We start from the raw sequence: 26,558 nt of genomic DNA, 5'->3' as shown, positions 1-26,558 counted from the left end.
GTTTATGTTTTATCATTCAAATTATGTTCTCATCATATGTCACAAGAAATGTTATCTAATGAAAACATTTTTAATGATTTCAAAAGTTTTCAATTCATCCGAATTATCTATTTTTGGAGTGAATTCTGAAGCGTCACTTTTCTAAAAATAAAATTTTAGCTTCACTTTATTATCACAGCGAAATCTTTATTCTAAAGATTAAATTAATTAAATTTCCATAAGATTTAAATAAAAATTCATATAAATTTAATTTATAATAGTCCATAATAAGTAATTTTGCGTCTATCAAATTAAAATATAAAGTAAAGAGCGTCGATTATAGTGTTTCCATAAAAATGCTTCGAGAGCAATGGGTCAACTTTTTATACAATTTTGTGTAATAAATAGTTATGAGTGATTCCTTTATAATTTCTGTATATTTTTTATATATTAAATAATACGTCAAGACACATTTTATGCCTAAATACCAGAGGGAGACTTTATACAAAAGTCGATTGCTTGGGTACCTCTGTCCCATTCGTGTTTCTACCGTGAAGCAGTTGTGTTTGCATGGCTGTGTTTCGGTTTGAATGATGGGATATGGCGTGAATTTACAGGGTATAGAGGAATAACATCTGAGTCCTCAGGAATGGCAACGCATGGGGGGTCTCATGGGCGAAATAGTACACTCTGTTATGTCCATGGTACTGCTCATGTGTATGCGACAGTTACCACTTACCATCAAGTGGGCCATCAGTTTGTTTGCCATTCTAAGTTGCATAAAAAAAATACGATACTGATGAAAAACGAGTCAGCTAATTGGACAATTAGCTGACAAAAAGTAGAAATAATCTGATATGGGGGATTTTTAGTAAAATTACTTGCAACAACGAAAGTGGCACGCTATGTTTAGAAATAAATATATATATTAGCTAAAAGTCACTGCTGCGGTATTGATTGATTATTGGCATGATTATTTCTGAGTCCTCAGGAATGACAACGCATGGAAGATATCATGGGCGAAACAGTACACTCTGTTATATCCATGGTACTGCTCATGTCTATAGGCGACAGTTACCACTTTCAATCACGTGGGCCGTCAGCTTGTTGTCATTCAAAGTTGCTTAAAAAAATGAGGTATGACTCCAAGACCTCTGTCCACAGATACTGTGCTTAGTCTATGCGTTAATTAAAGCGATGTACCATAATATCATTTTGACACTGATGATATTATTTGATTTTTTTATTAGATTTAGGATAGCACCTACCTGCGGTTTGTATGGATTTTAAACTATACTTTTCATTGACGTATAAAGTATATACGTTAGTCTCAGATATTTTTATTTTAATAGATGTCAATGGATGATAACCCCGCTTGCGCTAATGGTATACGCTGACGGGGCACCAGTGAAAGATAATAGGTGGGATGAAAAGGCAGGTCAGTTAGTCCATCGTGGGGAATACACCAGGAATTCAGCACAATGGATTCCAAGGGGGACCACATGGAGGTCGACCTGTCAGGGTATATTGCTAACAATGGGACTGGTAGTCCGAATTACTAACAATCCCTTCCCGCCACCCCCTTAGACATTGTTGACGCATTCACTTTATTACATTGTAAATATTCTGAGTGAGTACATATGTGGTATATAATTTGTTACGTGTTCCTTGTAGGCGTGAACGACAGCGCAGTGAAAACATTTATTTTTTATATTATCGCGTTAATTAAAAGCTTGTAAAAAGAAAAACCAGTTATGTTAAAAAGAGATTTATAAGAAGAACATGTAAATTTTATTAAAAAAATTACTCGTGGCGAATTCATTTACATCAGGGCTCGTTTGCATTGATGGCATTGAATTTTTATAAAAATATACTCGTGTACATTTTTGATAGAATTTAATTAGTTAAAATAGCAGAATTATACAAATATATTTGTAAATCTTAAAACTAGTTTGGTTGGTGTCTTTTGTTATATCTATAACACATATTACTAGAGGGAGACTTTGTACAAAAGTCGATTGCTTGGGTACCTCTGTCTCATTCGTGTTTCAATCTTGAAGCAGTTGTGTTTGCATGACTGTGTTTCGGTTTGAAGGGTGGGATATGGCGTGAATTTACTGGGTACAGAGGAATAACACCTGAGTCCTCAGGAATGGCAACGCATGGGAGGTATCATGGGCGAAACAGTATACTCTGTTATGTCCATGGTACTGCTCATGTCTATAAGCGACGGTTACCACTTTCCATCAGGTGGGCCGTCAGCTTGTTTGCCATTCTAAGTTGTATAAAAAACTATTAGTTTTCTAAGATTGTAGAAGTAGTGTTTCTGTGTAATTAACACACAAAAATTATAGTACGATCACAAAAAAAACTATGACTTAACCAGAGAAAATTTAAATAAAAATAAAATATCTTTGAATTGATAAAATATAATAAATACATGTAGTTTAAGATGTGAATGTAAATATGTGTATATAAGAGGCGCCTGAAAAAATAAAACAATAGGAGAGTTTTATTGTTGGTTAATATATTCCTGTCGGTTCCAACACAGCGTATTTCCTTTTTTACATATTAGATGTCAAGATTTTGCAATTAATATGATTAATTATATATTTATTTTATAAAACATGTGACTCACACATTATGTTTGCCGTATTTAATTACACGACATGTTGTATCTATGATAACTATAAACTTAATTATAAACAGACTTGTATAATATTTAAATACTTACCGATTACCATTTGTGAATTTGCTTATGAATCTTACCTGACTTGAAAAGAATTTTAATTTGATATTTTGATATATTGTACACGAAATCTTCAAATAAGTAATTATGATTAAAATTTTATGTTATTACCGTATTTTATTTTATTTTAATAATAAATTCGTATTATTATAAAAAAAAACAGACTACGCTATAATATACATGTTCATATGTAGTTGTATTAAAATTCAAAATCTACTAACAAAATTAATAAATAAAGCATGATACAGTATATATTAATATTAATAGATACAATTGTTATAAAAGTGGTCGGTTCTCTCTTTGTAAGTCGCGGTGGCCCTATGGGGTGTCACATGTCTTATGCACTTATGCACTTACCTGTTATTTATATTTATTTATTTATACACGGCAACAGTAATACAATTCACATTACATTGACTATAATAAGCTTTATAACTAAGTAATTGTTTTAAGATTGTACACCGTTAATTGCTAACTGTATATATATATATATATATATATATATATATATATATATATATATACACTGTAATAAATGACCTATTTCATATGGTATGCAAATAAATATAAATAAATAAATATACTCATACCTTTATAAACTGTAAGTATTTCAGCTTTTTCACTTCATAAACTACGGAGATAAAGAGGAGAACAGTCATTTTTTACATTTTCGATCATAACCAAAAAATTATTCAGCATTCAAATAAATAAAATTCAGTTTTACAAACTTACAAATGAAACCCTTTCATATGACATCTCATTTGAACTAATAAGTCAAAGGTTTTAGGAATCCAAAAGGGCTACTTAATTTTAAAGTAGTTTTTGCCCTTGCAATATGTGTGGGCCAACAATATGTAAGACTATTTCCAATTTCAAATCGATATTTTTAACAATCGCTGAAATACAGCGTTATGACAGACGGGAGGACAAATTCGCACCATAAGTGTCTCCTTCTACCATCTATCGATCTATGTATATCGATCGTTCTCAAATGAGTGGTTATACCAAAGAAACAGCATTTATATTTTTATCTACATAAATCAAGTACTACATAATCTTGTCAACTCCATATTAGTTTTTCTAGAACAGAAATAATACCTACGTAATATAGAAGGTCGATGTGTCTATTAATATAACGTAATATATGTGCGTGTTCAAATTCACTTTATAATTCGCTTTTTGATTATTACAGTGCCTATTCATAGGTATCTAATGTATTTATGTATATTGGTAATTTATTTGTACAGTCCTAGTTGTTCAAACTGAACGGTTTTCCCATACATTAACAAGTCAAATGTTGACTTTATTTGCGAGACAATATTTTTCTTTTTTTGTATATAGATAATAATCTGGCGCTTTGCCGTTTTCCTAGGCTTTGTTTGTCTTAAATTGTTTAATTTTATCATGAATATTTACATAATTTTTTTTAATAATTAATTTATCAACTTCCTGTATTGCCTCAAATATTTAATATTAGCAATTCAATCCGGCTTCGCACGAGTAGATAGAAATTTTAAAATGAAAATATAGCCTGTGTAACTCCGCTGGTAACATAGCTTTCGAAGTTTAACTACTACAAACAAACAATTAAATCATTCCTGTTAATAATTATTATATATATTTATTTACTTTAATGACAGAGTAAACGATTTAATAAAATTATTATGATAATATATTTAGTGGCTATCAATCAATATTAGGATTGAAATTTTTCCTTATTTTACTGATTATCCTTACAAATAATTGTAGTGAACACACAAGCAAACAGTTCTTTTGTTTGTTAATTTTTGGCGTTCTGACAGCCTAATCAATTTCTATAAAATTTAGTATACAAATAATATTTGAGATAGAAATTGCTAGCAATAGCAATATACCCTGTCAGAGTGATCTCCTGGCGGTTCCCCCCCTGGAAACCAAAATGCTCGATTCCAAGTGAATTCATCACGATGGGCTAATTGACTTGCCTTTTTACCCTCACCTATGATTCCTCAACGGTGTATGCTACGGTGAGGCCAACGTATGCCGTTAACGCAAACAGTGTGAGTTGAACTCACTCGCCAAATTCGTTTTCTTTAGATAAAAAATGGTAAAATTTTGATAAAATCCTATCTTGGAAACCTTTATGAAGTAATTAGACGAGTACTCGATTTCAAATTCAAGTTCGTGTTGTATGTTCTATGGTTTATAGGAAGAAACAGAAATTAACGCGATCTCTTAGGTAAATTATGATAAATTACCTGACTTACAGGTTTATTGTCGCTCTGTTAGACATAGCATAAGCGGGTTTACCATAAAATATGCAGGCAGGTATTGCAGGCGTTCATAGGCTACGGTAACCGCTTACCATCAGGTGGGCCGTGTGCTTGTTTGCCACCTCAGTGGTATAAAAAAAATCAATTATATTTTTCACTAGTTTTACCCGCGACTTCCTCCGCGTGACCGATATATTGTGAGATTGGGATGAAAAGTATCTCAAGTCGTTCTTCATCCGAAGTAGTACATATATACCAAATTTCATTGCTTAATAGCAAAGAATAATTTCTTGAATTATGAATGGATTCATCATCATCATATCAGCTTTTAACTGTCCACTGCTGAACATAAGTCTCCCCCTTGGAGGGTTTCGCCAGTAGTAGCCACCCCTGGCAACCTCGGTTAGGCAGTTAGTTATGGAGATGTTTTAGGAGGGGCGCTGCTACCCATCCCTCCCCTTTACCCCCTCACCTTTTACAACACCCATAGAGGTGGTTTATTCTATGCCGAGACCACACGGCAATGAATGGATTATTATTTATTATTATTCATTTTTACGATCTCGAAGAACCGACAACCGATGAGGAGGAAAGGTTCCTAAGTGGTGACCCCGTACGAGCAAACACAGTATAGGACAACCAACCCCAACCAACCAACCAACCCCCCTCCCTCCCCCTACTAGATGGAGTGACGACCTGAAAAGCATTGCATGGAGTCAGTGGATACAGGTGTCTCAGGACCGTTCCTTATAGCAGTCTATGGGGGAGGCCTATGCCCAGCAGTGGACAGATAATGGCTAAAATTATGATGATGATTAATTTTTAATGAATTTAGCAAGAGATAACAAACAGTCATACCGTTGTGGCGTATATATATATATATATATATATATATATATATATATATATATATATATATATATATATATATATATATATATATATATATATATATATATATATATATATATATATATATATATATACTGTATATATAACAAACCTTTATATATAACTAAACCTTTTGAATTTCTGTAGAAAAATAAATAATAAATAACAGAGCGCATGCGAGGTTGCGCGCGCAGTATAAATTGAAAATTGTCATTCTTTTTAAAATATATGGACGTTTAAACATTTGGTTGTATATTTGATATACTCATTTCCTATACCGTTTATAACCTTAGTAATGATACCTACATTATATTTTCTATTATTATATTTCAGCGAGTCGAACACTTGCACTAGGAAGGCCATGATTTGCACTTTGTCATTCACTAATTAATTGGCATAGATTCGGTTCAGGGGTATGTAGAAGTTGTAGATAATATTGTTATCTATGGGGAGGGGAGATAACAAGCTGCGATTATATTAATTTATAACGTTATATTTTTAGTTTTCAACCGACTTAATAAAAAGAGTACGTTCTCTATTTGGATTTACTATGTTTTTCACCTCAGAACTCCGTTATTTATAAACCAATTTAGAAAATCTTTTTTTATCTATTAAAAATACTTTTTTAGTCCTTTTTATTTATTTTTATCTCTTTCCTTTTAAACTTCATCTTACTGATTACTTTGTTTAAGTCATTTACTCTTCTACAGTTAATTGTTTGTTATAGTAATATTTATGTATGTATATATTTATTTATTAAACAGATTATTTATATGTTTAGTCTAATTATATGTTTATAATATGTGAATATATTAAGTATTAATGTTTATATTCCTTCAATTTAATAATGCACCGCCTACTTATTTCTTGGTTTTTTTAATAGGTGAAAATGAAATAGTGACCCCGACTGCGCTATCGGTATACACTGGCGGGGCACTGATGATAAGTGAGAATCAAAACAGCGGGTTTACCATGAAATGAAATTCCGAAATTTCGGACTCAATTTTGTGTTTTTGTTTATACCAAAATCGGACCAATAAATGGAATTTAACATTTCGTTCGTCATCATCCTATCATAAAAGTCCAAAGGAACAATGTTTTAACATTTTTAATATTTCCAAATGGCATGTATTATGTAATTTTAACATCAAATTTCTGTTTCCTTTGGCTCCGAATTTTCGGAAAATATTTCATGGTAGGCCCTCTGATCAGTTAGCCCACCGCGACAAATCCACAAGAATTAACCGCGATGGTTTCCAGGGAGAACCGCGGAGGAACCGCAGCAGGAACCACAAACAAATTCACTGTCGTATTATATTAGTAAAGAGAAGTCCTAATATGGCTTTTTACGTGACTGCACATAAAGGGTTCATATTTGTGTGTCTCTTTATTCCACCATAACTTCTAAATGCCTGAACAGATTTGTATGTATGGAGCGTCGTAAAAATCCCTAGATTATCTAATGGTAATGAAATCGTATCTTTTAATTTGCGATTTTTTTTTTATTATATGGTTATAACATGCTTATACATAATACAGATACAACATTACGATTGTTTAGTTTTACCGTGTATCCGATGGATCGGGGGGGGGGGGGGGTTTGACTATTACCTAAATACACTTCTTAGTCTCATTTGTAGGTATATATTATAAATACCTTCCAATTTGGGGGGAAGGGGAGTTATTGTTAGTAATGCAGACTACCAGTCCCATTGCTATCACTATACCCTGTCAGGTCGACCTCCACATCCCCCTTGGAAACCATCGTGCTGAATTCCAGGTGTATTCATCACGATGGGCTAACTGACCTTTTCATCTTCATCACTTTAATATCTCCCACTGCCAGCGTATACCGTTAGCGCAGGCGGGGTCACCATTTCATTATCGTCTATAAAAAAAAATACCTTCCAATATACAGTTTGCATCTAAGTAAGGATAAAATTATGTAATATATAATAACAATATATATATATAGTATATTAACATAATTACACAACAATCAAACACTAGTCTAAATATGCGTTACAGTAATTGTTACACGATATCAAGTGATGCCCTTACCTATCTAAATATAATGTTAAATGTACCTACATGTTATCTAATTGACAGTGATCAAGGAGCCAAAGATAATTACTAGCAATCTAATCAAGCGCATGCGCACGCGCATGCGTACACAAAACATTTAAAATATTTTAATGTAGAACTAATTCAATATAATTTAATAATTGTGGAGCCGACGGTAAAGTACCCTATAGACTTTTATATGTAAACATTTTTCGCTCCGCAAAGAAAAACGGCAGCTTCAATCATCTCAAACTAACAAGAAAGTAACCGTGTTGATTACAAAAATAATTGTGACTTGTTTTAATATTTTACTGACTTCTTTAAAATCATTTTATTTCAGTATTAGAGTAATTGTAAACCTTGGTTCAGAATTAAAGATATAATGGCGTAATATTGTTACAAAAAATGTAAACGAACTAAAAATCCCCTCTTTTTGGAAGTGGTTTAAAAAATATTTCAGCCATAAACAACATTGTAATTTTAAAGAAAAAAGCAGCACACCAGCAATTCTTCCGTTGTTACGGATGCTCAGGGGCGGCGGTAATCACTTACCATCAAGTGGGCCGCATACTCATTTGTACCCTGTATTGTAAAAAAAAAACTGTAAAAATCTTTTGCGCAATTTAACAATCACATCTATTGTGAATAAATCACGTCATTCTATTTTTTTATTTTACTTTATACCTATTATATTCTGAAATAAACATAATAATCATTCCTGGAGTTAATATTGTTATTTCAGTGTCGAATCTATGCGTAAAACTTAATTAATTATTCAAGGTTTTCTCCTTGAAACGGTTTTGCATATTATGCTGATAAGATAAAAAACTTGTCAAGCGCGAACGAAACTCGTATACCAAGAATTCCGTACTGGTATGAGTAAATAAAAAAATCTCAAATTTGAATATAGAGTCGATTACGTACGCGACTGCGAAGCCATTTTTTAACCTACGATGAATCTTTTTGCAATTGATAACGTTTACTCCCATATTAATTACGTAATACGTAATAAAGTTTGTTGCAAAGCGAAATGTGTAAATCCTATTTCCACTTTTAAAGACACATTATAATATGCGTCTGTATCCTGTGATTTCATTGCCATATACCCACTCTTTAAACCGAATCAAGTAAGCAGATGTCACAGATGCAGACGAATCTTGTACAATGTCTTGTCCGGTAAAAGTATAGCTGGACGTAAATATATTTATATAGATGTAAGAACGGATCCCGCAATCTGCCAGTAATTAATTAAAATATAAGTTTAGCTACAGATAAGCGGCTACTATGCACCGAAAGTTTATCGCACACTTATAATTAATTAACATGATACCTATTAAGATAATATTCAATATAATTTAAAGATCCACATATGACTTGACCTTACGTTTTTAAATATACCTCATGTAGGTAAGTACTGTTTGATATACTAAGTTTTTATGCACTTTATATTACATTCCGTCAAAACTATATTAAATACAAACATTTTTCACACTTTATCTTTACTTTTCATTATTTATTATACACAAAATGATATTGTATCAGAATAACAATTAGACATAACGTAGTGCACAAGGACGAGCTTATCTCTAAAAGAGATTTCTTCCAGAAAATCCAAATTGAAATAAACTGACAATTTATTCGCAGTTACAGGCATACATGTGTATCAATCGACTTAAAAGTTAAAAATAAGTAGTTAAAAATATACCAATAAAATGTCTATACAACTGAAAAAAACCGACAGGTATACAAATATAATAAGTACGTACATCAGCTTTGTGAGAGGTAATAATTCTTCAGACGCGATTTGAAAATCACAATGCTCGGGCTATTTTTAATTTTATGATGAAGTGTTTTCTATAATCTAATTGCAGTCACGACAAAAGTCTGAATACGCTTGACCAGAATGAGTCGGAGTTAAATATATGTAATATATAATAAATTTATAAAATAAAATCTTTTTTTATTATATAATAAATATATATAATAAAGAACGATTATCTTCACAATAAATTCAGTAATTTTTTCTTAGAATACTAAGCAATAAGAAAATCAGTATTTATTCTGTATTTGAATAATTTTCTTTATGATATTAGAAGGGCAAACATGCTGACGGTCCACTTTATGTAAAGCGATTACCACTTTTTATTTACAATAGGTAAATATTATTATTTCATTTATATACAAAATATTCTTCAACGACAAGTTTCTTGTTTTATAATAATAATTATCAAATTAATAATTCATTGATATTTTTAGTCATATACCTACTCGTAGTTCCGCGATGTATATGTACGTGATAGATATTTTTTTTTATATACAACTTAGAATAGCAAACAAGCTGACGGCCCACCCTGACGGAAACCGTGGTAACCGTCGCCTATAAACATGAGCAGTACCATGGACATAACAGAGTTTACTGTTTCGCCCATGATACCCCCCATGCGTTGCCATTCCTGAGGACTCAGATGTTATTCCTCTGTACCCTGTAAATTCACGCCATATCCCACCCTTCAAACCGAAACACAGCCAAGCAAACACAACTGCTTCACGGTAGAAACACGAATGGGACAGAGGTACCCAAGCAATCGACTTTTGATTATAATATTTTTAGTCATATACCTACTCGTAGTTCCGCAATGTATATGTACGAGACAGAATGAGACAGATCATTTATTTAAGGTTTTATTTCTATGTATATTTATTACTCTATTTTCTTTTTCTTTTTTTTGTTTCAGAGAAAACGATACTGCATGGTGTTTCTGGGTTATTCAAATCAGGGGAACTTACAGTCATTATGGGACCCTCGGGTGCTGGAAAAACCTCGCTTCTGAATGCTCTTACTGGTTTCTCGTAAGTAATAATTATTTTTATTCTATTTATTTATTTATACTTTAATGTATATACATTTGACGGTACGGTGCCGATATTTATTAGACAACTTTACAACAAAACATTTAACGCCATCAATACAGACTATGTGTATCATGACAAGTTGCAAGGCCAGATATAAGTGCATACAGCATGATAGGTGACATTAACAGGAAATCTTATATTTAAACAATTGTACACAATTTTAATACGTAATGCTGGCGTTTTTTTTATCTTTGGTGGGGTTTTCTTAATGGATGATAAATGGAATAGTAACCTCGCATGTGCATTCGATATACGCTAGTGAGGCACCAATGAGAGTTAATAGGTGAGGATGAGCAGAACAATTAGTTACGCATGGGGAGTATCATGGGCGAAACAGTATACTCTATTATGACCATGGTACTGGTCATGTCTATAAGTGACGGTTACCACTTTCTGTCAGGTGGGCCGTCAGCTTGTTTGCCATTATAAATTGCACAAAAAAGCCCATCGTGATGAATTCCATTAGGATCAATCATTATGTTTTCCAAGGAGAACCACGTGGAGGTCGATCTGTCAGAGTATATTGCTGACAATGTGGATAAACGTCCCCATTACTAACAATTCCTCTCCACCACTTTAATGCGTTAGATACAATCATAAATGATTAACAACTTCCGTGGCACAGAGGTGAGCACATTACTATGTATAAAACTGAGGTATAAATTAAGTCTCAAGTCTATTCCTTGTCGGGCCTAATTAGAAAACAAACTCTTCTGTATTGGCTCGGGTCTTGATATTCTTGGTTGGAGTTCTAAACGTTCGCCTGGTTTCTTATAACATAGAGTAACCTAGCTCGAGAAACTTGCAATTCGTGTGATTTTGTGGCACTTATTAGTATAAAATAGGGGTGAATAATATATAGCAAGATGTTTAACATTTTCAAAAATAGATATCCGACCGATATGGACTATATCGAAATGGGCGATAAACTTTTTTCCGCCATCAGTGTTCTGTGGAACCCAATATATAGATATCGGATTCATATCCATATTGCCCATGCTTAGTATAAAGTACTGAGCAGACGATGAACATATTTATTTATTTATTCATTAGTACATATATGTGTACATGACGCACTTAATGCTAAAAGCATTCTCTCCCAGTCCAAGTCCCAGCCCAACCATAGGGCTTATTCGCACATCAGAATACCCGAATGCGGTACTATACATACATACGAATATATATATATATATATATATATATATATATATATATATATATATATATATATGTATGTATATATATATATATATATATAACACATATGCATGCAATTTTATGGCTTTTATTAAGATAGGACTAAAATTCATCGCAAGTATTATCTCTCGTCTAACCTAAAAGTGAGACCATCTCTAGATGGCAAGCAAAAAAAAAATTGTGTGCTAACAAAATGTCTCTTGCCTTTACAAAAGTAATTCAATCGAGTACATCATTAATTACAGGACCAAAGGCGTAACGGGTACGATACGCGGCGGCGAACATGTATGCGAATTTGGAAAGGACAAGAACCCAACAGAAGCTCTAAAAAAATATAGAAAGAAATCGTGTTACATATTGCAAGATGACAGACTAGATCCGCTGTTTACAGTCGCCGAGCACATGAAATTCGCGGCCGATATGAAACTTGGTAACGGTCTCACCGACAAGATAAAGCAATCTGTGGTACGTTTAAATAATTACTAGTTTCGGGTTCAAACTATGAGTTGTGATTCCACTTTTGTCATTAAATAACATAAATGATCTCCTTACGAATATTGTGAATGTGAAAGTGTGTTTATTAACTTTTAGCCCTTAACGGCTCTACCAATTGTTATTAGATTAGCTCAACGTTTGACTGCATTCTCACCTGATGTTAAGTGACGATGAGGTCTGCGGTTACGCATGAAAACTCCATATTAAAATAATCGAGAAGTCATAGATGCCGGAGGAGAATTCTACTCTTAACTGATCATATAGAAATGATGAAGTGATTCGCTTAGTTATTCGTACCAAGAGCTTGCGTAAGCGCAAGGAGTGGAATAATAAAACATAAAAATAAACCCTTTACAAACTCGTCTTACCAGCGCGGCATTAGGATTTTATTTCTTATTCGCCTTTTCCTGTTTTGGTATATTATGCTTCATTCCGTTAGTCGCCTTTTACAATGTCCTGAGATAGGTCAGTTAATTATAATAATTTTGTTCAATTCCGCTACCATTTCTATGCGACTACATTTGATACAGAATACTGAAACCTGATTACTATTAGTAGAGACTCTATGAGTTATCCGTCTACCTATTTATCCTCTCAGGAGTTTCTGGGGATAAAAACTAATAGTAACACATTCATTTCTTACAGAATTCGCTACAAAAGAAAATCACTATTTTGCTCTTTTGAGCGCGAAGCAATAAACTGAGTTATGCCATTGCGTTACTGTGGCAATTTTTTTTGTTACATTTTTATCTATTTTTGTCTTGTATTTTTTTCTCTCTTTTTGTGCATGCCTATTTGTGTTTGGTATTATTTGTGTGATATTATACAAATAAACTATCTATCTATCTTACTCCGACATTACATAAAGTCTGTATTTAGGTATGTATTTAAAATAAAAGTCATAAATAATCTCTGTGACCTCAAATCTATAGGTACTTTATACAAATGAAAATAAAATAATCAAAATTATGAGATAGGTAATTGGGAATGTCAAACCGGTTAGATCTCTTGTTTATATTTAACTTAATGTATTTACACATTGTTCACAGATTAATGATATCCTAGAAACCTTGGGACTATCACACACCAGGCAAACCAGATCAGGGTTCCTCTCAGGGGGACAAAGGAAACGGTTGTCTATAGCATTAGAACTCATTGACAATCCACCAATTATTTTTTGGATGAGCCGACTACGTTAGTATTTATAATCTTTTTTTTTTACTTGGTAAATAAAATCAGCACGTCATTATCGTCATCATATCAGTAACGACTGTCCACTATTGCACACAGGCATAAGAGGTCATTTACGAGTAGTTGCCACGCTTAGCAAGCAGGTTGGCAACCGTTAGGCTTTGTTGATGTTTTAAGAGAAAAACGCTGCTGCCCATTCCACAACCATTAAATGCCCTTAGTCGCCTCTTATGACACCCACGGAAAAAGAAAGGGGAACTCAGCATGAGTTTTTATCGAATTTAAAAATAAAACTTTTAATTATTTAGAATCTCTCCATTCCTCGTATGTATATCGACAACCTTAAAGGTGTTAACAGTGAATCGATGAATGCAGGCGACTCAGGAGGGTTCAGTGGTATAGATCTGATCAATTATAACTTTATTAACTTTATTGTGTTCCAAAACTTACAATGGATACAGAGTAAAATAAATTTATAAGTACACTACATGATTAAACTTTATATATTTTTTTCTCTCTTGTGAAATATATAGACAAAGGAAACGCAGTTCCTACAGCCTAGTTGATTAAGTAAATTTTTTTAATCTACGTATTCTCGATAAAATAAAAGGATTATTTTTTTTTTTATTTCTTAGTAAATCTGTAATATCATCTGTGGTAGATATAACCTTACACAAATACTTCTCACTTATTAAGTCACTCATTGAATAGGTTATCCCTTCCATTCCCGTGGGTGTCGTAAGAATCGAGTAAACGAGAGCGAGGAATGGGCAGCAGCGTCTCTCGTAAAACATCTCCTAAGCCCTTTAAGGAGAAGGCTTATGTCCAATAGTGGACAGTTAAAGGCTAATATGATGATAACTATCACTAATACCACAATCTTTGTTGTTTATTATTAATATTCTGTCTCGTTTATCTATTAGTTTATTATTATTAGGCATAATGAGCAACACTAACCCTATGTCAAAATTATATAAAAAAAAATCTCTGCGCTATTAAAACAGGGCAGCTAAAGAATTTAATTTTATTTTTTATGATTATAGAGGTTTAGACAGTTTGACAACGATACAATGCGTTGAGATGTTGAAGAGCCTAGCACGAAGCGGCCGCACTGTAGTGTGCACTATACATCAGCCTTCGGCATCAATATATTCCATGTTCGATCAGGTAAGATTTTTGATATACTCACTTTACACATAACTCCCAAACAAACTTCACTAGAGGGAGACTTTGTACAAAAGTCGATTGCTTGGGTACCTCAGTCCCATTCGTGCTTCTACCGTGAAGCAGTTGTGTTTACATGGCTGTGTTTCTGTTTGAAGGATGGGAAATGGCAGTGAATTTACAGGGTACAGAGGAATAACACCTGAGACCTCAGGAAGGGCAACGCATGAGGGGTGTCATGGACGAAACAGTATACTCTGTTAAAACAATGTACTGCTCATGTCTATAGGCGACGCTTACCACTTTCCATCAGGTGGGCCGTCAGCTTATTTGCCATTCTAAGTTGCATAAAAAACTAGTGCAATATTTTCAGTTTGATAATTTAAAGCTAAAAATTGATAAGTAATATGTATGCACAAGTTGTAACATGTACCTATTTAAATAGAGTTTTTAACTAATGAAATAAAGTGCTTAGTAAGAGTTGTACTACTACACTACTAGTATTATTATCGCAGTGTACGGAGTTCTTTATACTGTGATATTATAATAGTGTATCTGTGGGTGTATAAAATTTTACTATAAGGCCGCCTTCGTGTTAAGTCTTTTAAAGGATTACTTGTTCTGTGGCTACCCATTTAATGTATGCTGAAAACTTAATTGCTTTTTAGTGTATGATTTTTAGAAATACAGGGTTTTATACAAAAAATCGAGTGAGAGCGAACGCAATCACAAGGAATAATTCATATTAAGCACTTATACGATTTATATATAACCGATTTGTCAATTTATATCTAAATATTAATTATAATACAAATTAATCTTAGATTATATAAATAGAGCTCGAAAACTTCGAGTCTCAAAAACGCTAAAACAAGGAATTAAACAAAAACAGGTCAACTTTTGTCTAGCAGTTTTATATACTTACGCACATAATGTATCTTGATGTATTATTTAATAAATAAAATAAGCATTTACGCATTAAAAGATGCAGAAGTTATAAGACATAATAAATATAGAAGTTATAAAGGAATCTCTCATAACTACATATTTATCACGCAAAATTGTATGAAAAAGTTGACCCGCTTTTCTCGTAGCATTCGTACTCGAATGGAGACACTCTATCTATACAATCTAAGAGATTAATATATGCAAAGATTACACTCATAAGATATATGTTAATTAAAATTATTGTATTACTACGACAGGTCTACATATTAGCAGAAGGCATGTGTGTATTCCGCGGCCCGAGTGATAACACAGTGCCGTATCTGGCGTCGGTGGGTCTACAATGCCCCAAATACCATAATCCTGCAGACTATAGTATGTATCTGGATGTATGGTTGATTAGATTAGATTAATAAAGGGTATTTTTATTAGCTTTACGAAACACAACATCAAATTTATAACTATACCTATGTTTATATAAATGGATAATTGATTCATTTATTTAAAAGTTTTGAAAGGTAGCACTGGCTGCGCTAACGATACATACTGACGAGATACCCTGAGGGATGATGGTGAGGATAAAATTAGTTAAATTAGACCATCACGATGAATTCATAAAGAATTAACCACGATGATTTCTAAGAGGAACCGCATGGAGGTCGACCTGACAGGATTACTAACAATCTCTTCTTTGTGGAAAGGAATTGTTGATAACGGGATCTAATAGCTCCATTGCTAGCAATATATTAGGTCGATCTCCACGCAGTTCCCTGTGAAAACTACCATAGTTAATTCTTGTGGCATTCGTCATGATTGGCTAACTGACCTGGTTTTATATCATCTCTTATTGGTGCCTCGCCAGTGTATATTGAGAGCCCAAATGGGGTTATCATTTCCATTAGAGAAAATAATCCCTTCCCCCTTTTACAGCTCAAAATCTTTAATCAAAATCAAAATTACAATGCGTCGTGTGATCCTGGCATAGAATTGGGTACTCCTTTCTTTCCCATGGGTGTCGTAAGAGGCGACTAAGGTAACTTAAAGGTCGAGGGATGGGCAGCAGCGTTCCTCTTAAAACATCACCAAAGTCTAACTGCGGCTGCCAACCCGCCTACCAAGCGTGGCAACTATTGGCAACCCCCGCCCCCCAACAAGGGGAGACCCGTATTCAACAGTGAAGAGTAAACAGCTAATATGATGATGATGATGATGATGAAATTGACATAATTAAATATATTTCAATTTTCAGTTCTAGAAGTAGCCAATGGTGAATATGGAAAGTTTAACGAAATGCTAGCAGAGAAATGTAGTCAATTGGAAAAAGTTCACACCACAGCTAGTAATAATAACGCAACTATAGCTGAAAAGGATTCTGGTGAAAAAATTGACGTCATTCTCAGTCCTCCTCATGAGCTTTACAAATTCTTCATACTTACCAAGAGATTTTTATTACAACAACATCGAGACTGGGTAAGCTATAGCGGGTAACTATAATAGTCTGTTTCAATCTTACTAATATTTTGTAAACATGTTGGAACGTTTATGTATAGTCATGCTTAAATGGCTGAACCGATTGGAATTAATTTTAGTACACACTTAGGCTATATCCTAACTTAAAGCATAGTATAATATATATACTGATTCACGCGAGCAAAATCGCGGGAAACTGTTAATATAACTTAGAGAAAAGTTAAACAATTTTTGTTGATATTATCCCAGAAACAGTCTTTAATGGTATTCGCTGACATTGATACTCTTCTCCACTTTGGATTTACTGGAAAAAAAATCTTGTAAAGTTAAGCTAGCCTTTATACGTTTGCTTACCTTTTATGACAGGGGCAAGGTTGTACAAAGTACATTTTATGTAATATTAGTATGTCCAATAAAGTATAAAATAAAAAATAAATGTTTTATCTCTAAAACAATTCGTAACATACAAGCAATAAATCGATTATTTATTCATATTGCCGTTGAATACCGGCGGACTGTCTTATGGGTGACTCAATTATTAATTTTTTTTTATTTACATTGACATCTAAGGAAACAAGTTTTAGATACCTTTTTATAAATACTAGTAGGTAATTAAAATATCGAACGGTTGAATTATCATTGCAACTTCGTAGTTTCAATATATTTGTATGTATTCTTTTTTTTTCCGCAGACTACAACACATTTAAGAATATTAATACACTTGGTGATCGGAATTTTCTTGGGCTTCTTCTTCGACAACACTGGTAGCGATGGTTCTAAGACATTGAGCAACATGGGCTACATACTTACCTCATTGACATACCTTGCCTACACTTCAGCTATGCCTGCGGTGCTCAAATGTAAGTTGAAGATTATTTAATTTTCCGTCTACATTTTTTCAAATTCTTTTGTATATACGTATTTATAATTTAACAAACAATGCTAGTTACTATCTAACGTTTAAAATATCCAAAGTGCAAACAACTTGAAAATAAATTGATGATTGTGTTTCTTCTAATTTGTCTGAACAAGATATTACGATCTTCATTGATATAAAAAAATAAACCAAGATTCACATATCCTTTTAAACCATATAATTAAATTAAAAATAAGATAAATGAATGAATAAATACATGATACAGATTACTAAGATTAACAATATATGTATAAAAAAAATTAAGATGATAGTATCATGTCAAAATTATTTTGATAAAATTTTCATTTTCATTAAAAAAAACTGTCATTAAAAAAGGAGGATATTCTTAATTCGGTTGTATATACTTAGAAACCTATATCGAAATTTACCTTTTTATCTGAAAGGATATTACTTTCAGATTAGTCTCACGGAAATTGTTTCAGAGTGTGTTCAGTAATTCGATTTTTAAATCGAAAGAACAGGTTTCGCTACGAATTAAACCAATTTTTTTTAAACAATATTTACTTGTACAAGACGAGTATAAAGTGATTGTATGTACATGTTCATACATACATAGTAATGTATGAACATTACATTCACCTATTTGTATTTGCTATGATGTGATATGGTCGGTATGTTAATAATCACATTATGTAATCGCATAAAATGTTAACTACTTTGTATTTATTGCCAATTTGTTTGAGTCATAATTAGCTATGCTAGTTGTCAATTAAAATGCCTTTACGAACAAATAAAAAAAAAATTACGCGTCAAAAATGTATTGTGTAGGATTTATTCAATTAAATAAAAAAAAGTGTAAATGGGGTGGTAACCCTATCTGCGCTATCGATATACGTTGACGGGGCACCAGTGAGAAATGATATGTGAAGATGAATGCAGGTCATTTGATCCACCATGATGAATTTCACAAGAATTAACCACGATGGATTCCAGAAGGAACTGCGTGGAGGTCGGCTTGATAGAGTATATTGCGATGTATTCGGAATGTTCTTAGAAACATCGAGTTTCATATTTACGATCACCATCACTCCTTTTTTTCCTTTTTAATTCATAACACTTTTTGCAATAATTTTGTATGAGAATGTGAATCTAGAGTTTTTAGGTATATCTATACTTGAGTAAATATAAATAAAATTAATACGTACATATATATATATATATATATAACAAGAGTCAATGACTAATAACTAACCAATCTTTAGCTGTACGGTTTTTACCCTTGTAAATTCTACAGTTTTCTTTCAGCTTATCAAAGGTTAACTGTAAGAGATCCCTTTATGGAATAAATCCGCCATTGTATATTAAATCTAAATCTAATCCAATATAAATTGTGTACAATAAAGATTTTACAATACAATACAACTTTTTTTTATTTAATTATTGTAATGCAATTCAGAAAAGTAAACAAGCTGATGGCCCACTTGATGGAAAGTGGTTTCCATGATCACGAGATCCATGAACATTACAGAATACTCATATTTGTATTTATGGTGGGATGCGAGCGGAGCTTTTGACTGCAAAGACATGTCTGAGAGTACATAATGTGCGAATTGCTTAAGGGACTAGGAAAATTTTCAATACGACAATGAGTATACTAATAATCATAAACTAATTACACCACTGTTGTACCTATTACTTGTTGTTCTATTTTAGTTCCATCAGAATTAGCTGTTCTCAAGAAGGAAAACTTTAACAATTGGTACAATTTAAAAACGTATTATGCGGCTGCATTGGCCATCGGCATACCTATGCAGGTAATATATATTTTTATTTAATTAAATTAGAATATTCTATTTCTTTCTGTCATCTATGAATGTCTGTATACTTTTATACAAATATTATAAAGAGAAAAAATTGGTTTTTATGTGATGAATATACTCAGAAATACTTTTTTATTTCCTATTTAAGAGCTGCACTCTTGTCAGTGCAAATCTTGCCACTCACTACGATTTTCAGGAAGTCTCTTCATCTCTTGATACGACACGACACCAATTTCTTCCTTGATCTGCCTGATATAACTATGCCTTGGTCCCTCGTTCCTCTCCTTCATTTTAAATGTTCGCCTTCTATTAAAATGTTCATAAGTTCGTCGTGTCCTATCAAGTGTCCCAACATTTACAAAAATACCTAACCTTATTTCAAAATTCTTTCACCTATAGAAAACTACATTATCAGCGAATAAGATAGTATTTAAAAAAAAACATCGTGTGTGTGGATTGCTAGTATAATATAACTGACTGACTAACTGATCAAGGCAAAGTGATACTACTATAGAAATATGAAATTTTCTATACAGATTTCTTATACAAATACCTAACATAATAGAAAATAATACAAATTTAATAATAATTAATAATACAAAATAAAACAAAATACAAAGGTCGAAACAAAGTGTAAGAACAAAAATTCAAGTCTTTGTTTTTTGTTAAGGGAAAAAAGCAACAATTATAGAAGTAAAAAAACAATATTGTAGGTACAAATAAAACTACACTAAACAACTGCATCAAAATTATATACAATTGTGATTTTTTACATTTGTGTTATTAGAGCTTTAGTACCTACTACATAACTATTCTTATAACACTACCTAGTGAACATTTCATTGTGATACTTAGACCTATTTAGAAAAAAATAGTCCAAAAGAGAGAAAGATTGTTACTAATGGGGACTAGCAACCCCATTATTGGCATTTGGTAGCTTGTTTCTTAATGAAGGTTATAGCCTATTCAATATCTCGAAACGACCACGGGCGAAACCGTGAGATGAAGTAAGTTATTTATATCGGCTTTACTTACGTATTAACTTTGAGTTTGCCCAACTACTTTCGGACTCATTAAGAGCCTTTATGATTGTATGTATTTAATACATAAGTAAAGCCGATATAAATAATGACAGTATAATAAGAGTTAAATGTGCATGGATAGATAGTAAATGTTAAGTAAAGTTGTATGAAAGAAAAATTACGAAATAAATCAAGCATGAATGAATGGAGATGTCGGTAAGGACTGCCCTGGAACTACCCTGCCGTGCTGAAATAAGGTCAAATTAAAAATAAACAAAACCGGTGAGCGTGTATGAATAAATAGTATGATGAGTGTGTAGAAAGCGAAAGATCGAAACATTTGGCGTTCCATTATTTCTGCTTAAGTTAATGGGAAGACATTATTGTTAATTATTTATGATTATTATTAATTTACAATATATTAAATTAATGACATTTGTTCATTTATTTCAGATATTTTACAGCATTGTTTTTTCCATTCCTTCATACTTTCTGACTGGGCAGCCTCCTGAGTTTTATCGTTTCGTGATGTTTGTTCTGGTGTTGTCTAACGTGACAGTTTTATCTGATGGCATTGGCAACGTTATTGGTAGCTGCACCGATCCTGTGGTAACGTATTCATTTTTTTAAATATTTAATTACTAGATTTGCCTCCTCTGTGCAAGTCATCCGCGTGACAGAAATAAAAATTGCCTTTCCCTTTTTCGATATCAAATATATGCATGTAGCATGCATATTTTCATGACGCATGGTTGAACCGTTAAAATCTATATACAGGGTGGCCCATAAGTCCTTAGTAATGAAAAAAATTAATTAAAATAAAACTAATTACACTATGAATAATATTTTTATTTGTAAATATAGCTAGAAAAACGGGAATTATTTTTTTTTAAATAACGTCGTCCAAATGTAATTTACAGTCACGGCACTTTGCAAACGCCTTCTGAAATTGTCGATGACTGCGCGGCACTTCACTGCTGAAATGCTTGCATTTCTCTGCGGATGTTTTCTTTTAGGTCATTAATTGACCGCGGGTTAGAGTCGTTACACTTTAGCCTTAAGGTAGCCCCACAAAAAAAAATCCATTGGAGTCAGATCCGGACTACGTGGTGGCCAGGAAATGTCTCCTCTCTTAGAGATAACTTTGTTTGGAAAAAGTTGACGAATAACGGGCATAGCAGTATTGGAGGTATGGGAAGTTGCTCCATTCTGTTGAAACCATGTTCGGGCATTAAAGCCTGGAAAGTTTTGCAATTTTTGTGTGAAAAACTCCTCGATCATGGCCACATATCGCTCCGAAGTAACAGTAACAGCACGCCCTCTGCCGTCCTCAAAAAAGTAAGGCCCTATGATGCCATGGGCTGACATAGCGGCCCAAACTGTAACTTTAAGGCTATGTAAGGGCTTCTGGTGCTTAAGTTTTGGATTAATCGGGCTCCAATAGCGGCAATTTTGTTTACTAACATGTCCGTTAATGTGGAAGTGTGCCTCATCAGAGAACATTATGTTATTGATAAACCGATTAAACATTTCATTAGCATAATTCACTCTCTGAATAGCATCAGTTTCTTTTAATTCTTGCACCAACTGAATTTTGTAAGGGTTAAGTAAATCTTTTTCAAAATCCGTTGTAACGATGTCCTGGATACGTTTAATGCACTGGAACGCTTACGAGTTGACTGTGTAGGATTTTCACGAATAGATTGTGCCACTGTGTCGATATATATTCTTAATCGTTTGGAGAGCTGGGGTGTCATCAAAGTTGTGTAAACCTTTGTGTTCTCGAAATTTACGCCTCGCAACGGTTGCCGAATTGTTGTTTTGATAAAACTCGCGCACACAAAACGCACGGTCCGCTCCGGTGAAACGCTCCATCGCGACTAAATTCCCAGAAACCGAAGTTACTGCCCTCGCTTCCCCTGCACCGCTCACGCGCGCCGTTTTCGTTTAATTCAAATTTTACTTTTCTAAGGACTTTTGGGCCACCTGTATAATAATTAGACACTTTGTTCATTTATAAATGCGATTTATATTGCAAATTGTTACACAAATCTCATGTAAATATGGCATTTACATTATCACAATATTGAAAAAAAAACAAACAAAAATGGCAAAATGAGTTCCAATAGGAAGTATGGCAATTAATCATATTTGCTAAATAAAAACAATACTTAAAAATGTTATTATAAAATATATAGTACCCACCAAACAGTGCAAATTTGAACTTCTGTTTAAAAAAAAAACAATAGTTAAATATCTATACTTCGCAGCAATTGCATTTGGAAGTGGGCAGTGAAATTCCAAAAAAGCCTAATCAAAGATGCTTAAAATACTAAACGTAAGCCTCCCCTGTAACGGTGGCGAGGGTTTGCCAGTAATTGCTATAATTGGCAGGCGAGTTGCTAACCGCAGTTATGGTATTGATGATGTTTTAGGGACGCTTCTGACCATCTCTCGACCATTATGTTCCCTTAGTTGTTTCTTATGACACCCAACGGGAAGAAAGGGGTAGTTCTTTTTTTTTCTTTTTTCTTTTATTCTATGCTGGGAGCACACGGCAAAAAAGTTTACATACTTACATAAAATTTATTTCTATTCTGATTTTTTAGTATTTACGCATATCGATCCATAATCATTTGGTCTATGGTCTTTAGACAGAGAGAAGAATGATTAAATAAGTTATCTATGAACTAAAATGTTGCATAATATAAAAATAGGTTTATGCTGCATAACTACGTTGATTAGTTATGTACGAGGAAATCTTACTGTTATCATGCAATCCTGTTTCATTGTAAACTTACCACGCAACGCAAACAATGTTAATAAACTACACTTAGGTTCGTAGATTCATAATAATAAACACGCTAATTTGATATGTAACTTGTAATGGTGGATAAGATGACATTCCCATCTGATAGGAAATAGAATCATCGTTATACTCGTAAAAAAGTGGTATCACGGAACATCTAGGTGTTAAATTCTCATGGAAATCTCTAGTTACTTTTTTTTATGCTACTTAGAATGGCAAACAAGCTGACGGACCACCTAATGACAAGTGGCAGCCGTTGCCTATAGTCATGAGCAATGCCAAGGACATAACAGAGTATACTGTGTGTTTAGCATTGCCATTTTTTGTAATTTTTTGACCCATATATAGCTTTGGGTAAAATGATCAGTCTTACTGGTAGAACACTATTTTTTTTTTCATTTCCAATTATTTTAGTTCCACCCTGTATATACACTGCTCAAAAAAGTTTAAGCAACACATAACTACGATTTCAAATTATTAATCAATTATTATATCATTTCTTCCCAAGTAGGTTATAGCTATGTAAACTTTTTTGATCTAGAGGACATACTGGCTGGTTGTAAAAGAAAATCGAGTATAATTTTTTTTCATAAATTCAAAAGCGAATGCATTTGTTCGAATTTTATACAGTTTTCTTTGCTTAAAAAAAATTTAGTATTCTGTATAAATTTTATGATTTAAACAATAATTTGAAAAAAGTTTTGAACAAATTTGGATTTTTGCAATTTTTGTACAACCATTTAATTTTAGTTTAAGTTTAGTTGATTAGGCACCTTACTTTGTACTACGTATATATAGTACTTACTCGTAATTATTGTAAAATAATAAAAAACAATTGTTGTTTAATATCAAAAAAGCATTAAAAAATAATATAAATAAGAAAATAGGATTTAACGCGAAAACACATTGTAAAATTAAAATTTGTATGTGTTGCTTAGACTTTTTTGATGTGTGTATTTTCAACCGATTTCAAAAAGAAAGAGGATGTCAATTTGTTTGTATGTTTTCTTTTTATATTTGTTACCTCATAACTCTGTCAGTTGTAAACCGAATTGAAAAATTCTTTTTTTATTTGAAATTTTATCAAATCGGTTCAGTAGTTTAGTTTTGAAATAAAACTAACTGGTTTTGCGACAACTGAAGTTGGTATTTTTTTGTGAAACAAATTATAATAAAAACTGAAATACTGTATCATACTCATGTATTTAGCTGATAATTAAACGTAAACTATTAATACTAAGTGATAATTGACTATTAATTAATAATTGACTATTAAGTGTTAATTGATTACCAAGTAATAATTGACTATTAAGTAATAATTGATTACCAAGTAATAATTGACTATTAAATAATAATGATTACCAAGTAATAATTGACCATTAAGTAATAATTGACTAATAAATAATTATGTGATAATTAATATGTTTCTTTTTTCAGAACGGCACGTTCTTCGCCGCTGTAACAACATGCGCTATGATTGTATTTTCCGGTTACCTGGTATTGTTAAAAGATATGGGATCTATAATGTACAAAGTGTCCTATATCTCATTCATGAGGTTCGGGTTTGAAAGTATGGTGCTGGCATTATACTCTTATGGAAGGAAACCACTGCCTTGTCCCACCACAAAAGATTACTGTCACATAAGGTAAGCTTATTCCGATATAAACAGGGAGTCTACCATGAAATAAAGTTCAAAATTTTTAAACTCAATTTCGTGTTCTTGTTCATACCAAAATCAACTCAGTAAATGGAGTTTAATATTTAATTTGTAAAATACATAAATCCTACTATAAAAATCCGAAGGAATGATATTTTAAATTTAATATTTAAAGAGAGGAATAACACCTGAATCCTCAGGAATGGCAACGCATGGGGGTGGCATGGGCGAAATAGGGTGGGCCATCCTTATCATTGAGGGCTATGAAAAATAGATGTTGGCCAATTCTCAGACCTACCCAATATGCACACAAAATTTCATAAAAATCAGTATAGCCGTTTCGGAGGAGTTTGGTAACAAACAACGTGACACGAGGATTTTGTATATTAAATTATGTTTTATTATTATTATAATTAATCTTAAAATTTTATATTACAGACATCCAGTGACAATTATGCAAATCTTCAGCTTCACACCGGGTAACTATTGGAGTGACATAATGGTGTTACTTGCAGAAAACATTGTGTTAAGGATAATCGCGTATCTAACGCTTAGACGTACGATTAAAAAAAGCGTGTAAATGTAATATTTAAAATAGCTGTAGCATTATTTGTGTGCTTAGATCAATTACATCTAGATAGAATGCCTTCCTGCAAAACAGCCTATATTTTTTTTTAAAATGACGAACTTTTAAAACTGTTTTTTTATGACTTTTATAGTGCAACTCATTATTATTATTTTTTTTCATTTACTACAGTATTTATTAATATTATGCCTTCATAAGAGTTTGGACATTTGAACGCTCGTTATGACAAAATACGGAACGCATTAGTCAATAATTGGCTGACTTTTTATAAGTCTCTTTTGATGCTTTATACTCCATCTAGAAGTATATGATCTAAGTATATTTGATGATAGCAAATTCGAAGGCCAAAACTTAATCTTGTCAATATAATTACTGTATTTTTAGTTCTACTTAATTGTAGTGTAACTTAGGTACTTAATTCAACAATTACAATACCACAACAAATTGTGAATTATAACATAATTAAGATTTTCTGA

General features: G+C 32.6%; 1 protein-coding gene across 1 annotated transcript in view; it reads left to right on the top strand.

Annotated features, from left to right (window-relative positions):
* Positions 1–26,558, top strand: part of LOC113512492 (dnaJ homolog subfamily C member 10-like) — an 86,467-nt gene that overhangs the window by 41,040 nt on the left and 18,869 nt on the right. The window contains 11 exon segments of the mRNA XM_052898805.1: positions 10,671–10,785; positions 12,291–12,510; positions 13,590–13,710; positions 13,713–13,734; positions 14,775–14,898; positions 16,101–16,215; positions 17,090–17,310; positions 18,002–18,170; positions 19,901–20,001; positions 21,483–21,638; positions 25,276–25,484. Of these exon segments, the coding sequence (XP_052754765.1) occupies positions 10,671–10,785; positions 12,291–12,510; positions 13,590–13,710; positions 13,713–13,734; positions 14,775–14,898; positions 16,101–16,215; positions 17,090–17,310; positions 18,002–18,170; positions 19,901–20,001; positions 21,483–21,638; positions 25,276–25,484 (1,573 nt within the window).

The sequence above is a fragment of the Galleria mellonella genome, unplaced genomic scaffold (assembly GCF_026898425.1).
Source record: "Galleria mellonella isolate WM207_F2 unplaced genomic scaffold, CSIRO_AGI_GalMel_v1 utg537, whole genome shotgun sequence".
NCBI lineage: Eukaryota > Metazoa > Arthropoda > Insecta > Lepidoptera > Pyralidae > Galleria > Galleria mellonella.
Note: the sequence above shows the minus strand (reverse complement) of the source record. Positions and strands in the feature narration are given on the sequence as shown.